Source organism: Scardinius erythrophthalmus (genome assembly GCF_964197995.2).
Source record: "Scardinius erythrophthalmus genome assembly, chromosome: 22".
Classification (NCBI taxonomy): domain Eukaryota; kingdom Metazoa; phylum Chordata; class Actinopteri; order Cypriniformes; family Leuciscidae; genus Scardinius; species Scardinius erythrophthalmus.
The window spans coordinates 25,159,372-25,177,136 of NC_138242.1; the positions used below are offsets into that span (position 1 = coordinate 25,159,372).

The window sequence follows — 17,765 nt, forward strand, 5'->3', positions numbered from 1 at the left end:
TAACACAATACATCCACATAAACATGATACCGGAGGAGACAGTAGGTCAACATCAATGTTCTGTGTCCTAGAGAATAGTCACATATGAGTGATGTCTGTTAACTGAGACGGCAGTATTTACAACATTACATAAACCCTGGCAGCCGACTTCTGGACACTGTGGCTAAATCAGTGCCGGAAGAAAGAGAGAGCTTCTGAGACACTCACACCACCACAGTGTAAACACTCTCTTGATTAAAAGGCGATGAAGGGTTCAGGCGTATTTTTATCTGCTCCTGTCAAGCCGGCCCACATTGTGGCCTCAGTCTTAATCAGCAAGAGAAGAAATGAGGGATTGTGGGGCTTCAGGACTAAAGGGATGGTAAAGTGTCCATTGAATGCACACTTCATAATCTCGGCGAAGTAGTAGGTCATTCGGGGACTTTTCTCGTACTGATGTTCAAATACTATGTATTCGGACATGCTACTCTTTTGGTGTACTGTTTTTTGCAAACTATATAGCAGGGAAGTATTACATTTTGGACGCAGCGCCGGTCTGGATGGTGTTGGTCTAAAAAACGTACTTTATATTGTAGGCCCTAGAGTTGGTAGGTCTGATTTCATATTTGTACACTGGTGTGTTTAAACCAAGTGATTCGCAAATGTGTAATGAATCATTTTGACTGGTTCAAAAGAACAATCAGCACACAAATCTGACATCACTAGTTCGTGAAGCTTCATAAAAGAAGTGCGCTGTCCTCAACTGACAGTGTGGATTTACAGAACAGCATCATATTCTCCTGATCACCATGCAAATTGTAAATTTTTCAGCTGAAGAGGTCTCTATAAGCAAGTGCTGGAGCCGTTGTGGAGATTGAATTAAGCTGACAGAGACTCCTAAGAGCTCTCAGAGGTGAGAGGTTTCAAAACCCTGCTAATTAATATCAGGGTGAGTAGACGATGACAGAATTTCATTTTTATGTGAACTAATAACTGTATTTGTGCCTGAGCCTACAGGAAGGTAAGTGACTCAGCACTTCAGACACACTCAAACGGCCCTTTATCAACACTGAGAGGCTTATGGTAGACCAGCACAGATCAGCCGCCTGGGGAGAACAAGCAAATCTACCGAAACATCAACAGCTGGCCACATAAAGCAGGAAATATGAGGCTTTATGAGGTTGAGATTACATTTATAAATGCATCATATTTATCAGATATCTGACACAGTCTTTACAGAGGCTTGATAAAGACTGTAGTATGGTGTTTTGGTGAGCTGTATCCTGCAGGCTGACTGTTATGATTGTGTTATCTCTCTAGAGAGGACAGATACTGTCCCTGGATACCTCAGAGGACGACCATTTACAGTTGGATATTCGATATTTAGTGGAGTCACATTGCATGGTGTGTTGCGGATCAGTCTGAGTCACTCATGAGTTTCCTCTCCCGGTGACTCATTCATTCTCTGGGGTTGGTGTTGAGAGGTTATCCCTGCATGACTCCTTCATAATGAAAAGACAGGCTTTATAAGATGAAGGCACTTAAACTGGGTTATAGAGATTTTTTTAGATCCAGGACTAAATGATTTTACCACCCGTGCTGATGTACTTTAGGACTCGTCTCTCTTTTGTATTTATTTTTTCAGTCTCTTAAAGGAACAGTTCGCACAAAAATAGAATTTCTGTGATCATTTCCTCACCTTTATTTCAAATAAAAATGGAGAATAAATGGCATTAAATTAAATTATTTCTTTCAAAATATATTCTTTATGTTATGTTTCACAAAAGAAATCAAGTAATACATGTTTGAAATGACATAAGGCTGTGTAAATGGCAGAATTTTATACCTTTAAAAACAACAGGATATTAAAGGTTTGGGTCGGTCAGTGTAAACTATTTTGGAAAGAAATTAACTATTTTATTCAGCAAGGATGCATTGAACCGATGTCAAGACTTTTACATTGTTACAAAAAATGAATATTTCAAACAAATGCTGTTGTTTTCAACTTTCTATTCATTAAAGAATCTGAAAAAAATGTAACATGGTATAACAAGAAATTATAAAGCAGCACAACTGTTTTCAGCATTGAAAATAAGATTTTTTTTTTCTTGAGCAGCAAATCAGCATATTAGAAAGATTTCTGAAGGATCATGTGACACTGAAAACTGTTGTAATGATGAAAATTCAGCTTTGCATCACAGGAATAAATTACATTTTAAAAAACAATACAATAGAAATAGCTATTTTAATTTGTAATAATACTTCATAATAGCACTGTTTTTACTGTATTTTGATCAAATAAACGCAACCTTGGTGAGCTGCAAAAGAGACATCTTTCAAAAAGATTTAAAAAAAACTGTATTTGAAATATAAATAAATAGCGAGAGTGTCATTTCCACCACACTATTTCTTTGAAAGCTCTGAATGTTTCCTCCTGACTGCTAATTCTGCTTAACTCATAGAAACCATTATTTCCCTTCTAGTGGAGCCAGAGGCAAATGCTGAGACTCTGGTCAGCACACGCTTCTATTTTGAGCGGGTTTTGTCATGGTAACAGATAAGACTCTAAATCAGAGGACCGCTGAGTGCTCTGGAGGGTGACAGGAAGGATCATCTCCAGTCTGAATCTCTTCTAGGGCCACAGAGATCTGGATGTATATGTTACACTCCCTTAGAGAGTCTGCCAAAGAGCAGCTCCACTTACAAGCCTCGGTTTAAAAAGCCGTAGATAAGGAAAACGCTCTTGGAAACTGATAAGACGACAGTAACCAAAGGGTACTAAGAATTTTAATACCATTAAGAGCTTTTACCATCAAAGATCAGGCTGTTGTTCGTACAAAATGGATTCCTGTCACTCGTATCAAAATGTGGCGGTTTTTGTACTCATTATCATTCCATACTTGCTACTTACCCACAAAACTTTGTTTCTTGGTCTCCCACAGAGGGGCTGCTCGGACCCCATTGGCCACCAAGGCAAAAAAGGCCTTTTTAACCTAAACAGAAAAGGACAAAAACATATTTTATATATTTTATATCTAAAATAATTTTTTTCCACACCAATAAGCAGTGACAAGCAGAGGGCGCTGTTTACTCCAAGCATCTCTGATTAAATGGAAAACAAATCTTTGCCTCCAAAGGTGTGTCCAAGTACGCAGTATGCACACAAGTATGGAGTCTAATTACACCTTTGAAGACCTTCCACAGATATACACTTGATTTCAACCAAACCATGTTAATTACCGTCTAAGCATTCAGCCACAGACATAATACGTTTACGGCAGAATTCATGAGAAATTTCATAAGGAAAATCTACAGGTATTGCTTTTATCCAGCAATACAAATTTTCAAGACAAGTGTCCAATAAACAATTCTAGACACGATAACAATATGCATTGTGGATAGTTTAACAATAGTGTTGTTAAATCCGATCAAATTATTACTTTTGTTTAAAATATATTGTGTAAAATATCCACAATAGATTTAAAAATACTACAAATAATGATACACAATTGCAATAGTAATAATACTATTAATTATTATTAATAAAACGCTCAATGCATATGATAATGATGATTAGATGAAGAAGAAAAAGAATTTAAATATCCACAATGCATTTAACAATATTACTACCATTTTAATAATACTATTAATAATAATAATAATAATAAAGTATCACCACAAATTCATTTATTTTCATTTTAGTTTTGAGTTAATATTAATTGTAAAGCTTTGCATTTTTCCTTAATAATGAATGGGTATTATTTAAAATGTAATTATATAAATAATTAATTAAATAATTTGCTTTAAAAATAGGAATATCTGTAAAAACATATTGCAAACCAATTTTCTCTATGGATAGCAAATAAATTCTGAGGCACACACACACACACACACACAAGGAACTCCAGGAACTCTTATCTTCAAGCATAACTATCTCTTCGCCATAGACCCTCCATTGCATGGTATGATAACTTCTCAACTCAGGCACATAACCTGAGGTGAGCGACCAGGCCTGTATGAACCTGTAGAGTCCGTGAATATTTCATTCCAAGCCCTTAACAAAACTCTGTTCTACACTTCGGCTGGCACTGATTACAACAGGCATACATCCAAATCCTAAATGACCGGAAACCATATGTAATCCTGTGGAATTCTTCAATCAAAAATGTTGTAATCATTAGTACTAGCTAAAGGCATCAGCAAAGCCTTTCTCGTCTAGGAATAAATTCCGCCAAGGAGGATTTGGGCGGGCCGATCCTTTCAAACACTGTCGATACTGCCATGGAGCTAAACAAAGCATTAATCATGGCGTCTCACAGGCATTCTTAAATAAATCATGTGAGCCTCTTTTCTCCCTCCTTGGGTGATGTTCCAGCCCAATCGGAGATTATTAAACATTAATCGAGTCATGGCATGGAACATAATGAGACGTTCCCCAAGGCTGGCCCTTCTGAAGAATGGAAACTGTTCTGAACTGGGTGGCAGGGTTCGACAGCTAGAATATCAATGCTATGAGTCAGTGATCAAGAACATATTGGATCTTCTGTCCAAAACAATCCCACTGCAGCCGGCAATGCTAAGGCCATTCATCTAGAATTTATCATCAAATATTTACACATATCGACGTATTGACCCCGTGGGTCTCTGCACCACTATTGAACTTTACAAGCAGACCGCACAGATGCTGATGGAGGGGTTTATGACAGCGCGTGCAATACTGGATAGGACTGGAAACATATGTGCTGATCACACAGTATGTGATCTGTGTAAAGCGCTGTGTGGACTCTACTGGGAGAACAGCAGACAAAAACATCAATATATAGTATAACAAACCACTGGGAAAAGAAACGAGACAGATCAAGACAGAAAGACAGACAGAGTCAAACAGGGTGAACAGATTATAGACATGAAACTGACTCCTTTCTAAAAGCTGCCCCATTTTGATTGGCTCGGAAAGCCATGTGATCACAAGCATCGGCTCTTCAAAAAGACTGAAATGATAATACCAGCGTTATTGCAACATTCATGCACTAACAGATGAAACAGATGGAATACAGATTGAAAATCATTAAATATCTCAGAATATATTGATATATCGGTTATCTAACGATAGATTTTTACATTTATCAATATCATGATATAGAATATTTAATTGTGCACTCATTCGTCCTATTTTAACATTTATTTTTCCTTCCTTCCTGCCGTCACCTCACTTTAATAACATTAATAAAGGTAATAAAACTGTTAAAGATATTATTTAGCAAATCCCAAAATTAATACCTTTTCACACTGTACATTATAATATTGTATGCCTAAAATCGCTTGTAGAATTAAAAAAGACCATTTTTAGTCTGTTATGGGACTAATATTGGCATTATTTTTGAAAATTACACACTTCACCTTTAATGACAAAACAAATTAAGGAATAATCGTTAAGCAGACAAAATAATTTCCCTGATTCAATCTAAACAAATGACTAAAGAATTATTTGACGTGATTCTAATGAGAAAGTGTTTTTAACAAGAATAGTGAGAAGAGATGAAAAAATGGTGAGGATTATTTTGTACTTTTTCCATTAACTGACTTTGAGGAATGCGTATTTTTTGAAGTCAAGGATAACATGTCAGACAGATTTCTCATCTGTAACAGAAACATCTAGATTCTAGAGCACTTACCTGCAGCGTTGTGTCAAAGACCACTAGCTTGGAGCTGGTGGGGACGATGTCGTAGCACTTATGTAACTTCATAAAACGCATGTAAATGTCGCTCTCGGATTGTTCAACAGCTGTAAAGACACCAATAAACGAAAACACAGTCACTCAGAGAGCAAAGTGAAATGTAAGTACATGTCAATAAGCTGTTGTTAAGCACTAAAAGGCTGAAGAACTGATGCATTCAGAATAAAAATGTGTTTTATTATTTAAATCAATTAATAGCCTAAACATTAAGCTGCACAAGCTTCGAAATATCAATATTCCTTAGTGTACAAAGAGAAAAGATGGATGAAAATAGCCGTTGTGATAAAATTAATCAAATTAAACAACATTTTCCTACACATTCCTACCGCACATTCAAAGTTGTATCGTCTGGCTGCAAGATCTTGATGCTCAATTCTGATTTGTTGACTATATGTGACCCTGGACCACAAAACCAGTCACATGGGTCAATTTTAAATTGAGATGTATGCATCACCTGAAAGCTGAATAAATAAGCTTTCCATTGATGTATGGTTTGTTAGGATAGGACAATATTTGGCCGAGTGTATCTATGAACTATGAAAATCTGGAATCTGAGGGTGCAAAAAAATCGAAACATTGAGAAAAGCGCCTTTAAAGTTGTCCATTTATGTTTGCGATTGTGCTGCATTCACTCACAGAAATAAATGTTTTATATATTTACGCTAGGAAATGTACTAAATATCTTCATGGAACATGATCTTTACTTAATATCCTAATGATTTTTGGCATAAAAGAAAAATCGATAATTTTGACCCATACAATCTATTGTTGGCTATTGCCACAAATATACCCGTGCGACTGGTTTTATGATCCTGTGTCACATATCCATTTTTTTATGACCATGTTCTTTTAAAAGTGATCCATATCCAATTACTGCATTTACACTATACACTTTGCTAAACAACCCAAGCTAGATGTACTGGCTCGGAAAAGCTTATGCCGAAAAGAAAGTGAAAACTGCGCTAATTACAATGGACGCCACACACACACACACACACACACACACGCACACAAAAGGCGAGTAGATCTGGCGGGCATGACACAAATGGGTGGCATGAACCCACCGAACTGTGGACTCTGATGTCTCTCTCTTGTTGTTCCTTTCAGCAGCATCCAGCCTAATATCTCCAGTTGCCATGGTAATTCTTACAGTAGTATTCTTAGACACTGAACTGATTCTTCAGCAGTTGTCTAGACTAAAAACAACACTGAAGCGAAAGCTTTTTTGTCAAGACTGTAGGTCTAGGATTTCTCAGGACGTTTCAACAAACAAATGGAGAAAGCAGCTCTTATTAACATTAACGTCTGCAGCTTTGTGTTCGTAAACACTTGATTGACAGTTTCCACCTAGAATCTGTTTTTAACCACTGCTTTGAGAAAGTTAACATCTGATCCTCAGCTACGGTGTGTTTTCAGTAAGTGATCGACCTCAACGGTTCTTTCCCTATGTTGGGCCACAAAAAGCAGACAGTGCAACGAGTGTTGACACACTCAGTGTGGTGAGGTTAATAAAAGGTTCAAAGTATTTCTCACCATCGCTTCAGCTCAGCGCAGTTTAACACTACTGGCTAATGTCAAAGAAGCTAGCATTAGCTCATGGAAACAGTTTAAAATAGGACAGTCCAGCTGCTGCTGCTCTTTACTGAGTGGATTTAAAAAATAAAAGCAGAAAAGCTTGCAGCTGAGAGACTTTTTGATACTTATATGCTAATTTTGACATGCTATGAGTGTACATAAAAAGACAACCCTGCAAAGAGTGAAAAAAAACTGACTGTGGCAAAAAAAAAAAAAAAAAAATTGCGCATCCAGACCAATCTGAGATGGCAACAGGCTCAACCAATTAAGGGAGTTTGGGGTGCAACAATGCCCGCCCACTTTTTCAGCAGCCTTGGCTCTGGAAGTATTTTGTATTTTTAAAACGTCTTTGTTAAAGAGTTAGAATCCATGAACCAAACCAACATGTTATGAGGTGAATTACAATATTACAAACTTTGATGTGAAGATTTAGAGTCTGCGTGTGTGTGTTGCGTGTGCGTGTGCATGTGTGTGGTAGTCGTCCACGAGGGGCTGCTGCTTTTACTTTCGTTTTGTCATTTGCGTATTAAAGTGGAATGAGTGGCCGACTAAAAGTGGCCGACAGCAAGTAGAATGTGTGGCCGACTAAAAAAATTATTTTAACTATAAACAACCCAATTTGTCTAGATCTGTATTATTTCCTTTGTATAATGAGCTTAAATATTGCTGCGCAGTCGTGTGATTTAGTCTGCTTGATTAACATTATTACAATGTATTCCTATTTAACTCTGATATGTAGCCTATATATATATAAGGTCCTCGAATGTGTTTGAATATTTCACCAGCAGCATCAGCCTTTTCACAGTTTGTATCACTCCGCTTGTCTGTGTTTGCGCAACTTGCATCATTAAGCCAGTAGGTTGGTGACAAGTGACTGTCTTTATGAGTGAACAATTGAAATTTAATTACTTTGTGCTTAACAGCTTTAATGAGGGAAATAACTACAATCCCATGAAGCATTGCAAATGGCAATCAAAATAAAAATGATGGATAAATATAAAACTATTGATTTAAAGAAGTTAATTATTTAAATATAGATAATTTATTCGTGCATATTGATTACGTTTAACAGTGCTTCAGGGTAACTGATGGGTGTATTTAACTTTTTTTTTTTGCAGAATCATGGGTAATGTAGTTTTTCACAAGGAATTCCACTGTTAAACACGATTATTTAAAAAATAAGTTAAAATAATGTGAGCTGACGGCTTCATTAGAAATATATGCCATCGATTAACTCGTAACTCAGTCACAGTAGGTCTGTTTTTAAAGTTTTATAAGTTATCATTACAAATCAATTCCCCAATGGATATAATGAATGGGATTATGAAATAAATCGGACCCGACTGTTGCACACACACTATTTGCCAGACCAATAGCAAATGGGGTTGCATTTTTGAAAACAGTCATTATTTTTCTTCAGAATTCATTACGAGAACAACAATACACCCATTTTAGAGCGGGATTTGTGATAATCATCATTTATAGCTTAAAAAAAAAATAAGCCCAAACAAATAACAAAAGAAAAGCTAGTCAGAAAGTCTGTGTTTGGATCTAACACAACCAGAGGCATGACACTTTGGCCGATGTCCACCGTGGCTATTCAAAGGACTGAATTACTGCAGAATGAATCTTTTGTTTGTTGAAAACATTCTAGTTTTCACATGCTATTCGAGCAACACGCCAGGGCATGCTGGAACGCTCCAGAACCGCATACTCCAAAACAATGCCTTCAAGACATCATTTAATGAAGGCGCTTCAAAAACTAGCACATGCTATTAATACTTCAAAAAGCACACTGCCCTGTGCATAGGCTGCAAATTCTAAGTTATTATTTATTATATTACATTAGCCTGCACAGCAAAGTTTTAAAATATGATTTTAAAGGATTGATTCACTCAAAAATCGCCCTTTGGTTGGTTCGTTGTTTCCTGAGGTATTTTTTTTCCATTCATTTCCACCATCTATCTTTTTTTTAAAAGTCTTTGTTAAAACGTTATAAGCCATGAACCAAGCCAACAAGATGCGAGGTGAATCATAACATTACAAACTTTGATTTGAAGCAAATAGTATTTCAAAATCAGAAAAAAATACCAAGTTACAAGAAAACTGCTTTAGTGATGACAATCCCACGAGTCGTGCACTAGAAGTATTCAATAGTTTTTTTGAAACTGAAACTAAAACTGTTTAAAGTCATTTTCAGTTTTTAAAATAAAGCTGAAATAAAATACAATAAAATATAAATATTAGACGCACAACTTAAATGAAACAATGCTGAATAGGAATGCTGCTTTGGCAACTGACTAAAATAAGTTTAAGCCTAAAAAATTCAATAAAAAGAAGCTAAAAAGAAATATTCAAATAAAGTTCTAATGAAAATAACATAAGCACATAAACTTAAAGTATAAAAGTATACTATAATAGTACAAACAATACTAAAATAACACTGGCTTGTGTGAAAAATAGAGACCAGTTTACTGAGTAAGTTAGTTGAACTGATTCGATCTGAGTTGAGAACTGGAACAACCAATTGAAAAGATTGTACTCAAAAGAAACATTCATTAAAAAATCTGACATTGCTGCTCCTCATGAATGGGAATAATACCTTAAAATGCAGTCTGTTCTTTTTGTGAATAATTTCACTTTTTTTTTTTAAAGTCAGTGCCCTAGTACAGGATAGTGCACAGTGCACACCAAGACAAACTCATCTAAAAACTAATCTAAAAACACGAGCCTGGGCCCAGGGTTTTACAGTACAGAGATAGATATCTGTTTGCGAGGTGATGTGAATTGTGGGAGAAGGTTTTGCGGACTTCACTGTCACCGGTGGTGCTTTGGGGAAAACCCTCAGCATGAGAGTGCAGATCTGAAGCCTGCACGACCTGCTCTTCTGGAAGGTGTCCGCTCTGATTCCCCTCAAATGTAGGGTCGAAAAGAACAGAACAGCAGCAAAAGCCTTTGTAAATAATGGGAAGACTTGCACTGCCAATGCCAGATCAGTGTGGTATGCTCGCCTCATATTGCTGGGAAAACCTTGCCGGAGCCAAAAGCATTTCACAGGAAAATGTCCACTCTGAAAACAGCTTCAGGGCTGGTTCATAGCCTCCGCACAGCATTCCTTGTTAAGTCAAGTTATGATTATGGGACTGATTACTTAATAAAACTGCAGCTATAAGCTTCTTAAAAAAAAATTAAACCACATTAATGAAAATTTTCTTCATAAATGCTTTAAATGACTGAGCAGCACCAAAAAGAATTGATTCAATTCTGAAAAAAGTATCACAGTTTCCATGAGAATAATAAGCAGCACAACTGTTTTTAACATAAGAAACGTTTCTTCAGTAGCAAATCAGCATATTAAAATGATTTCTGAAGGATCATGTGACACTTTATTCTGGGGTAATGATGCTGAAAATTCAGTTTTGCATCACAGGGATAAATTACATTTTAAAATATATTAAAACAGGTTGTGCATAATTAAAGACTGACTGGGTTTCCCCACAAACAGTCTCATTTTTTAAGTGATCAATATCTGTAACTGAAAAAGGAATACAAATATATGGACATTACTCTCACCCCTGAGGGACTCCATGGCGTGGGTGAGGCGTCTCCAGCCAATAGCATCATCTGACGCATTTACACCCAACAGGTTAGAAATGACGAATGGGGATCCCGATACATTACTGGGATCTCCAGTGATTCCTACCAAACAGCTGGATTTGAAATCGATACACTGTATAAAAGGCCATGCCACTGATCATGACCAGGTGACGAGAGGAAAATCAGCATCGCGTGATTATGCGCGGGTTAGATTATGAACGAGATTAAAATAGACTATCACTCTAAATGCGAGGAATAAATAAATCAGCAAAAAATATGATAAGAATGTCAAGACATCGAAGCTGCTGAGCCAGCCGGTTCAGAAGGTCGCAACTATCACGACATATATTTCCTAAAGAGGCTTACCTTCATCCTCGAGATCGAGTTTCTCCAGCATGTCTTCAGATAAACCGTGGACCTGGAGACAGAGTGACAAGAGTCAAGACCAGTCGAGGAGATCTCAGGCTGCCCTCCCGTCGCGCCGTCCACACACACACACACACACACACACACACATACACCGGCAGACAGACGGTGAGTAGACCGCTGAGATCGGAAGTTGGCTGTCAGAGTTTAATAAAGATACAGTGGACAATAAACGGAAGCAACGCAAACTGAACTGTATTAAGTGCTCATGCTTTCGGGTCCATCGGTCCTTGTAGGGACAGTCGGTGTTTGCAGGCGTGCTCCGATAGTGTACCCGTACATGTACATCCAATGTGAAGTCAGTGATGAGAGACCCTCCCCCTCCGGCTTTTTACAAATGGACTGTTCCAGTTTGCTGCAGTCGCGAGGCGCAAACGGTCTGACAAGGACTGTGGTAAATCAACTATTCCGCTTACTCATTTCTTGTGTTATTTGCAGTAGACAATGTGCGAAGATAAAAGCGAGTGGAGCCAGGCTGTCAAACTGGCTGGTGGTGGTGGGTGGGGATTTTGATTCATCCCAGTGAATTGAATCTTTCGAATCTGTTCACTAAAAAGATTCATTCACTGATTCATACAGTGACACTTACTGCAGGTTAAAGGCACAATATGTAACTTTTTTGCTTTAAAAATAGCAAAAATCACTATATCTATGTTATATTTTTTTTTTAGCTGTGTACTTACATTATCCTGACTGTTTCCAACAACTTTCAAACCAGGAGAAATTTGTAATTTAATTCGAGAAACGTCCCGTCGTTTCCGTTTTGTCGCCGCCAGTGCCGTCATATCTGCGTTGTCCCTGGTTTCCGCTCGTGCTGCCATGGCAACCAGAGCTATGAACCAGAGCCGTCTGATCCAAAGCCACTGACGCGGACAACTTTGTAGTTCGCAATGTCTATTTGCACTCTGTTGTTTCGTTCAAACATAATGGACCATGGCAAGCAGACTTTGGATAAAAAAAAAGGAGAACTAAAACGAGAATCAATATCAGCGCGGTGTTTTCGAGATGCCGAGAGCTCCCATAGACAGTATATAAACGAGAGCTCCACGTCCGAGACTTCGACTGCTCCTACATGTACTTTACTAAACAGGTGAGCACATTTACATAAAACTAATCAATGTTTTATAGTTCAACAATGATAAAATGTCAGAATATGATCTGTATGTTATTCTAATGTTGATCTAGTTTACTGCTAGTCTCAAACAGACAGACTAACATACATTTCAACACATTCAAATGCAGTTTAGTGTGCTAGTGTAATGTTAGACCAAGTGACACAGCGCTGCGTTACCTCACAAGTTTAATTTGTCTAATAAACTGACCTGTGAGTTGTAATTCTGCACTCGCGTGTAGTTCGGTAGAATGAAATGTCCATATTCCTTTTATATCCGCGGGACTCGCGTCGCGTTTGGAGCTGATAGCTGTCTCTTAGCAATCTCAATAGCATCTATCTATCTAAAAGTTTTAGCTCAAAATACCCCACAGATATTTTTATAGGGTGAGCAAAAATATGTACATTTTAGGGTTCGAGGAATGTCGTGTAAGTTAGTCCCTACCTGTAATCCTTAAAAAGCAATTTCTTTAAAAGAAAATATCTCCCTTTGCTTTGAACTTTGAGCGTTGTAACTTTGCAGATGTTGTTTATGCTCAAACAGCAACATTAGGCTACTAATTAAAGTTAGAAAAGTGAAATCATAAGTTTATGCCAAAGGTCTCAAAACACTGCTTTTTAGTAAAGGAGGTGTACTCGTAAGGTATGTTCAACCAATGAAATTCTCTGCTACAGCCCGATTTAAAAAGGGTTGGTGATATGAATCAGTGCATAGAAGGATTCCCTACAATAAGATTTGTTCAATAACATTGATTTGTTGAAAACCTTGTTTAAACCTGCGAAACCTTGTTTAAACCTGCAGGAAATCTGTGTACACATAATAGACAACAAAGGTATTAATGGCCCGACACGGTATTAATGGCCCGACACAGTATTAGGAAGGGAAGTAAATGATCATTTGTATTAAAGAAACATTTTAAAAATATATATTTAAAAACTGCTAAGTTTTCCTCTACTTGGAAGTAATCATATTTGGGAATTCCCCTTCTAATGGGCATGAAAAGGAACCTTCAGTCTTATTTAAGATGACTCATTAACTTTTTTATTATAAAAGTGTGATGTGTTTGTACATGGAATAAAAATGTAATTATCTTATGGAATGAAAATGTTATTATCTTACAGAATAAAATGCTATCTTATTAGTGGCATTAGAAAGCAGGTCTCCCCCTCCCCCTTTATTGTGCTTATGGTATTTTTGGAGTGATCTTTAAAGATTAAATTCTCTTAATCTTGTTTAAAATGTATTTGCACATCTTTGTGTCCAAATTCACTATCTGCAATGCACAGAACGATTGTCCATGCAAATAATGTCTTTAGTGCAGCACAACTTGTGCCACATCTGGCCGTGACACTCTACCTTGACCGCTTGTGTCTTTTTCCATCTCTCTGTCCCCTTAACGGCCCTCTTAGATCTAGAATGGAACCAATTTAACATACATGCTATAAACCTATAGAAGGGGTCCAGCTCCATTAGGCTACTAGATATTTCACACAACTGGATTTGGCCTTTCCCAGAGCAACATCTGGCATGGAGGGTAATTAAAATGAACTGTGCCCAAATTCCTGCCAGATGAATCAGTGGGTGTGGCAAGTCTGAATAAAACTTGAGCCCTTGTGAGAAAAACAATCTCCCCATGAATATAGGCCTACAAAAAAGTAAACAAACACATAACAGCCGTGAGAAAAAATGTTAGTTCACAAATCTGGGGAATTCAAAATAATGGGAAGGTTTTACACACTGATACACATGTATGGTAAGCGAATGAGGCCCAAAGTGTGAGAGAAAGAGTAAAGATACAGTTGATTAAACATCTGCGGAGTGCACCCATGGACCTCTGCTTAGATTAGCGGGCAGGAGGCAAGGACAACAGCACTGCAGATGGTGACTGCTGTATTGATTTTGGCTTGAGAACCTGATAAACGGTCAGTGGGTTGAGTCGTAAAAATCAGATTAGATCCATCGACAGGAACTGGCGAGTTGTGAAAGCTGCTGTAAGGAATCTTGCAGATTTACAATTGTTGATGTATATATATTGTATAGTATATATTATAATAATATAATTATCATTTTTAGTCAAGGTATTTGACAATTTTTTTAAATAATAAATGTAATGTCTAATGACATTAAAGATTCTTCAGGTTTTATAGATTTTATTTACCACTCTCAAGAGCTGACCCTTTTCTTGTACAAAAACAAAATTCTTAAAGTCCCCCTGCAGTCAATAATTGTATCCCTTAAAACTCATCTTTGATCCCCAAAATTACATATTTAAACGTTTTTTCATTGACAAAAATTCTTCATGCCTTAAAGGGTTAGTTCACCTAAAAATGAAAATTCTGTCAGTAATTACTCACCCTCATGTTGTTCCAACCCCGTAAGACTTTCGTTTATCTTCGGAACACAAATTAAGATATTTTTGATGAAATCTGAGTGCTGGATCACTCCTGCAGGCTTATGGACACGTTAACTTGCTGGCCCAGAAAATGTATTAAAGACATCGTTAATATAGTCCAAGTGACTCCAGTGGCTCAATCTTAAGTTTATAAAGCGACGAGAATACTTTTTGTGCGCAAAAACAAACAAAAATAACGACTTTATTCCACTTTTCATTTCCTTCTCTCTGGACCTCGAGTTTTTTTTTTACGTAGTGTTTTTGCGTAGCGCGTCTGTGTTTCACGTCACCACGTATCACACATGACCAGAGTCGCCCAATAGTGAGCCTACGTGGTGACGTGCAACACAGACGCGCTACGCTATTCCACTACGTGAAAAGACTCGAGGCCCAGAGAGAAGGATATGAAAAGTGGAATAAAGTCGTTATTTTTGTTTGTTTTTGCGCACAAAAAGTATTCTCGTCGCTTTATAAACTTAAGATTGAGCCACTGGAGTCACTTGGACTATATTAACAATGTCTTTAATACATTTTCTGGGCCAGCAAGTTAACGTGTCCATAAGCCTGCAGGAGGAGTGATCCAGCTCTCAGATTTCATCAAAAATATCTTAATTTGTGTTCCGAAGATGAACAAAAGTCTTACGGGGTTGGAACAACATGAGGGTGAGTAATTACTGACAGAATTTTCATTTTTGGGTGAACTAACCCTTTAAAATAGCTAAAATAACTCTACACCCTTGCCTCATTAAAAATACGCGGTTCTATGAATATGCAAATTACCCCCGCCTCCACTCACTCGCACCAGCTCAGAGATCAGCTTGTTGATGATCACACGTTGACATGATTGGTTACAAGGTAGTTTGTTACGTCAGAAACACCAGCGATTTCAAACCACCTTTTTGATACTGTCTTTGCTTCACTGCAGTTTTTCAGAGTGGTGTTGACTTATGAATTTGCGCACGGTTTGTCTGAAAGCATATTAATTATTTCTGCCAGGCTGTCAGTGTTAGTCTTTGTCGTCAATGTGATTTGTGCTTGTATTTGGTAATTAAAACATCTAGATCCATGATGACTTAACACGAATCACTCCACATTCATAAAATGAATGATGCTGAAAATTGCTCAGCATCCATGCAGATCACTCACCGCACGTGAGGTAGATAAATGTGCTGAGCACGGACTGTGCGGTGGTTTTGCAGTAGGCGGGCTGTGGTGCTGTCCAGTGTCGAGGGGGGAGGACGAGGAACGCTGCACGGTTTCATTCCGACTGACTTCCAGAAGAAACGCAGAACTCTGCTTGGTCAATTGTGTTGGAGTGGTGGGTGATGAGGAGATCCCAGAAGCTGTACAAACAGAGAGAAGATAAGTCACATCAGATATCTATCCATTCGTCTGTCTGTCTGTCTATCTATCTATCTATCTATCTATCTATCTATCTATCTATCTATCTATCTATCTATCTATCTATCTATCTATCTATCAATGTTGGAATTCAATTTGATGTTGCTATAATATCAAAGAAATTACACACTGCACCTTTAAGCTATTATGGCTAATACTGTGTACTCTGCTACAGTGTTTCACTTTATCCCATTCCCTGGGATGATTTAGATCCACCGGTCATTTAAAGGTTAGGCTGTACCTGTCGTAAATTCTGATCCCGTGCCTGCGGAATAGAAGGGGCTAAGACCGCAGGCAGCGTGGAGAGCAGAGTTTTATCACCTCATTTTACACTTCATCTGCTGTTGTAGATTTCATGCTGTGATTCCTCCAGGCTCTGCGCTCCATACTGCATTCAGATCACAGAAAATGCTTCTCAAAGAAATGACCGAAATAAACAACACCAACATAGTGAGTCTGGATGTGTTTATTCGATCACTGAGGCTACACAATAATTCCAACATGGCAAGTTCCTAAACATGACACATTTGTCAAATTTCCCTCAAGTGTTTGTAATTGGCATGTCTGTTTGGGATACATGCTGCATGTTTATTGGCTGTTAAATGATCAAATCAATCTCATTGTGGGCCCTCTAATAGCATTTTTGTGATTGCTTCAGCTCCCTGTTGTTTGAATGTGACCCAGTTCTGAATGCCATCCTCTCCCATGGCTGGATTCGGTTGCAGGGCCTTAAAAAAAGAAGCTTGTTCTCACAGAGTGGTGTGTAGGGGAAACTTATTGAGTTTCTGCTTTGATGAGTTGATAAGAGAGTGAAATGTAGCACTGCCTGCAGAGTCCAAGATGCCACCAGCAAAGCCAATGGGGTAAGAATATATTTCCCACCAGAGAACAGCCAAAATTACATCTAACTGTCTGTCTGTCCATCTATCTATCTATCTGGATTGTGGGTGCAAAAAATGCCAAGTGAAGTTGATTGATGAGCATATTTGGAAAAAAAGATAAGCATTTATCAAGCGTGAAAGAACGATCAAGGAATCCATTATAGATGTGCAATGAGAAACGATTAACAAGCCATCCTGACTACCTCAAGTCACTGCACCAAGCCATTATCTTCCCTCAGTCGAGACCACATGGGCATGCCCAATGCTGTTGAATGAGTAAAGAGCTTATTTTATAGCAGTCAGGCATCAGCCCAGTAAACACAGCACATAATAGGAAATAGACAGAAGGGGTGGGGGAACGAAAAGTGAGCTGAAAAAGAAGGGATGCGATGATGTCATCAGGATAGCAATAGCCCCTTACCCAACCCAAATGCATCCACAGGGATTTTATATTCCCATTTTCTGCACAAATCACAGAGATCATTTACCATCAGGACCACATGAGTCACATGATCACTGCAGCAGAAAGTGTGCTGGATGTGAATGATGGGTGTTGCACAGCCAACGTAGTTCCACACGGTTCCTAGCCGAACAGAACACACCCAAAGGCCATACTTACATGGCTAATTAAATTAAACTGTCCTCATGAGCAAGACAATTGCCA

The 17,765-nt window shown here is 38.0% G+C and overlaps 1 protein-coding gene across 7 annotated transcripts in view; it reads right to left on the reverse strand.

The window, feature by feature from the left end:
* prkag2a (protein kinase, AMP-activated, gamma 2 non-catalytic subunit a) overlaps positions 1-17,765 on the reverse strand; it is a 61,864-nt gene that overhangs the window by 11,372 nt on the left and 32,727 nt on the right. For 4 of the 7 annotated variants that reach the window (XR_014029228.1, XM_081353364.1, XM_081353365.1 and 1 more), the window contains 4 exons: positions 15,966-16,162; positions 11,256-11,307; positions 5,655-5,764; positions 2,891-2,972 (listed from right to left, as the gene is read on the reverse strand). Coding sequence is in view for 4 of the 7 variants with exons in the window: in XM_081353364.1 (XP_081209490.1) it covers positions 2,891-2,972; positions 5,655-5,764; positions 11,256-11,307; positions 15,966-16,162 (441 nt within the window). In the remaining 3 variants the exon portion in view is untranslated. Of the gene's footprint in view, positions 1-2,890; positions 2,973-5,654; positions 5,765-11,255; positions 11,419-11,509; positions 11,840-15,965; positions 16,163-17,765 lie in introns of those variants that run through there. The other 3 variants (XR_014029229.1, XM_081353367.1, XR_014029230.1) reach the window with 3 other exon arrangements.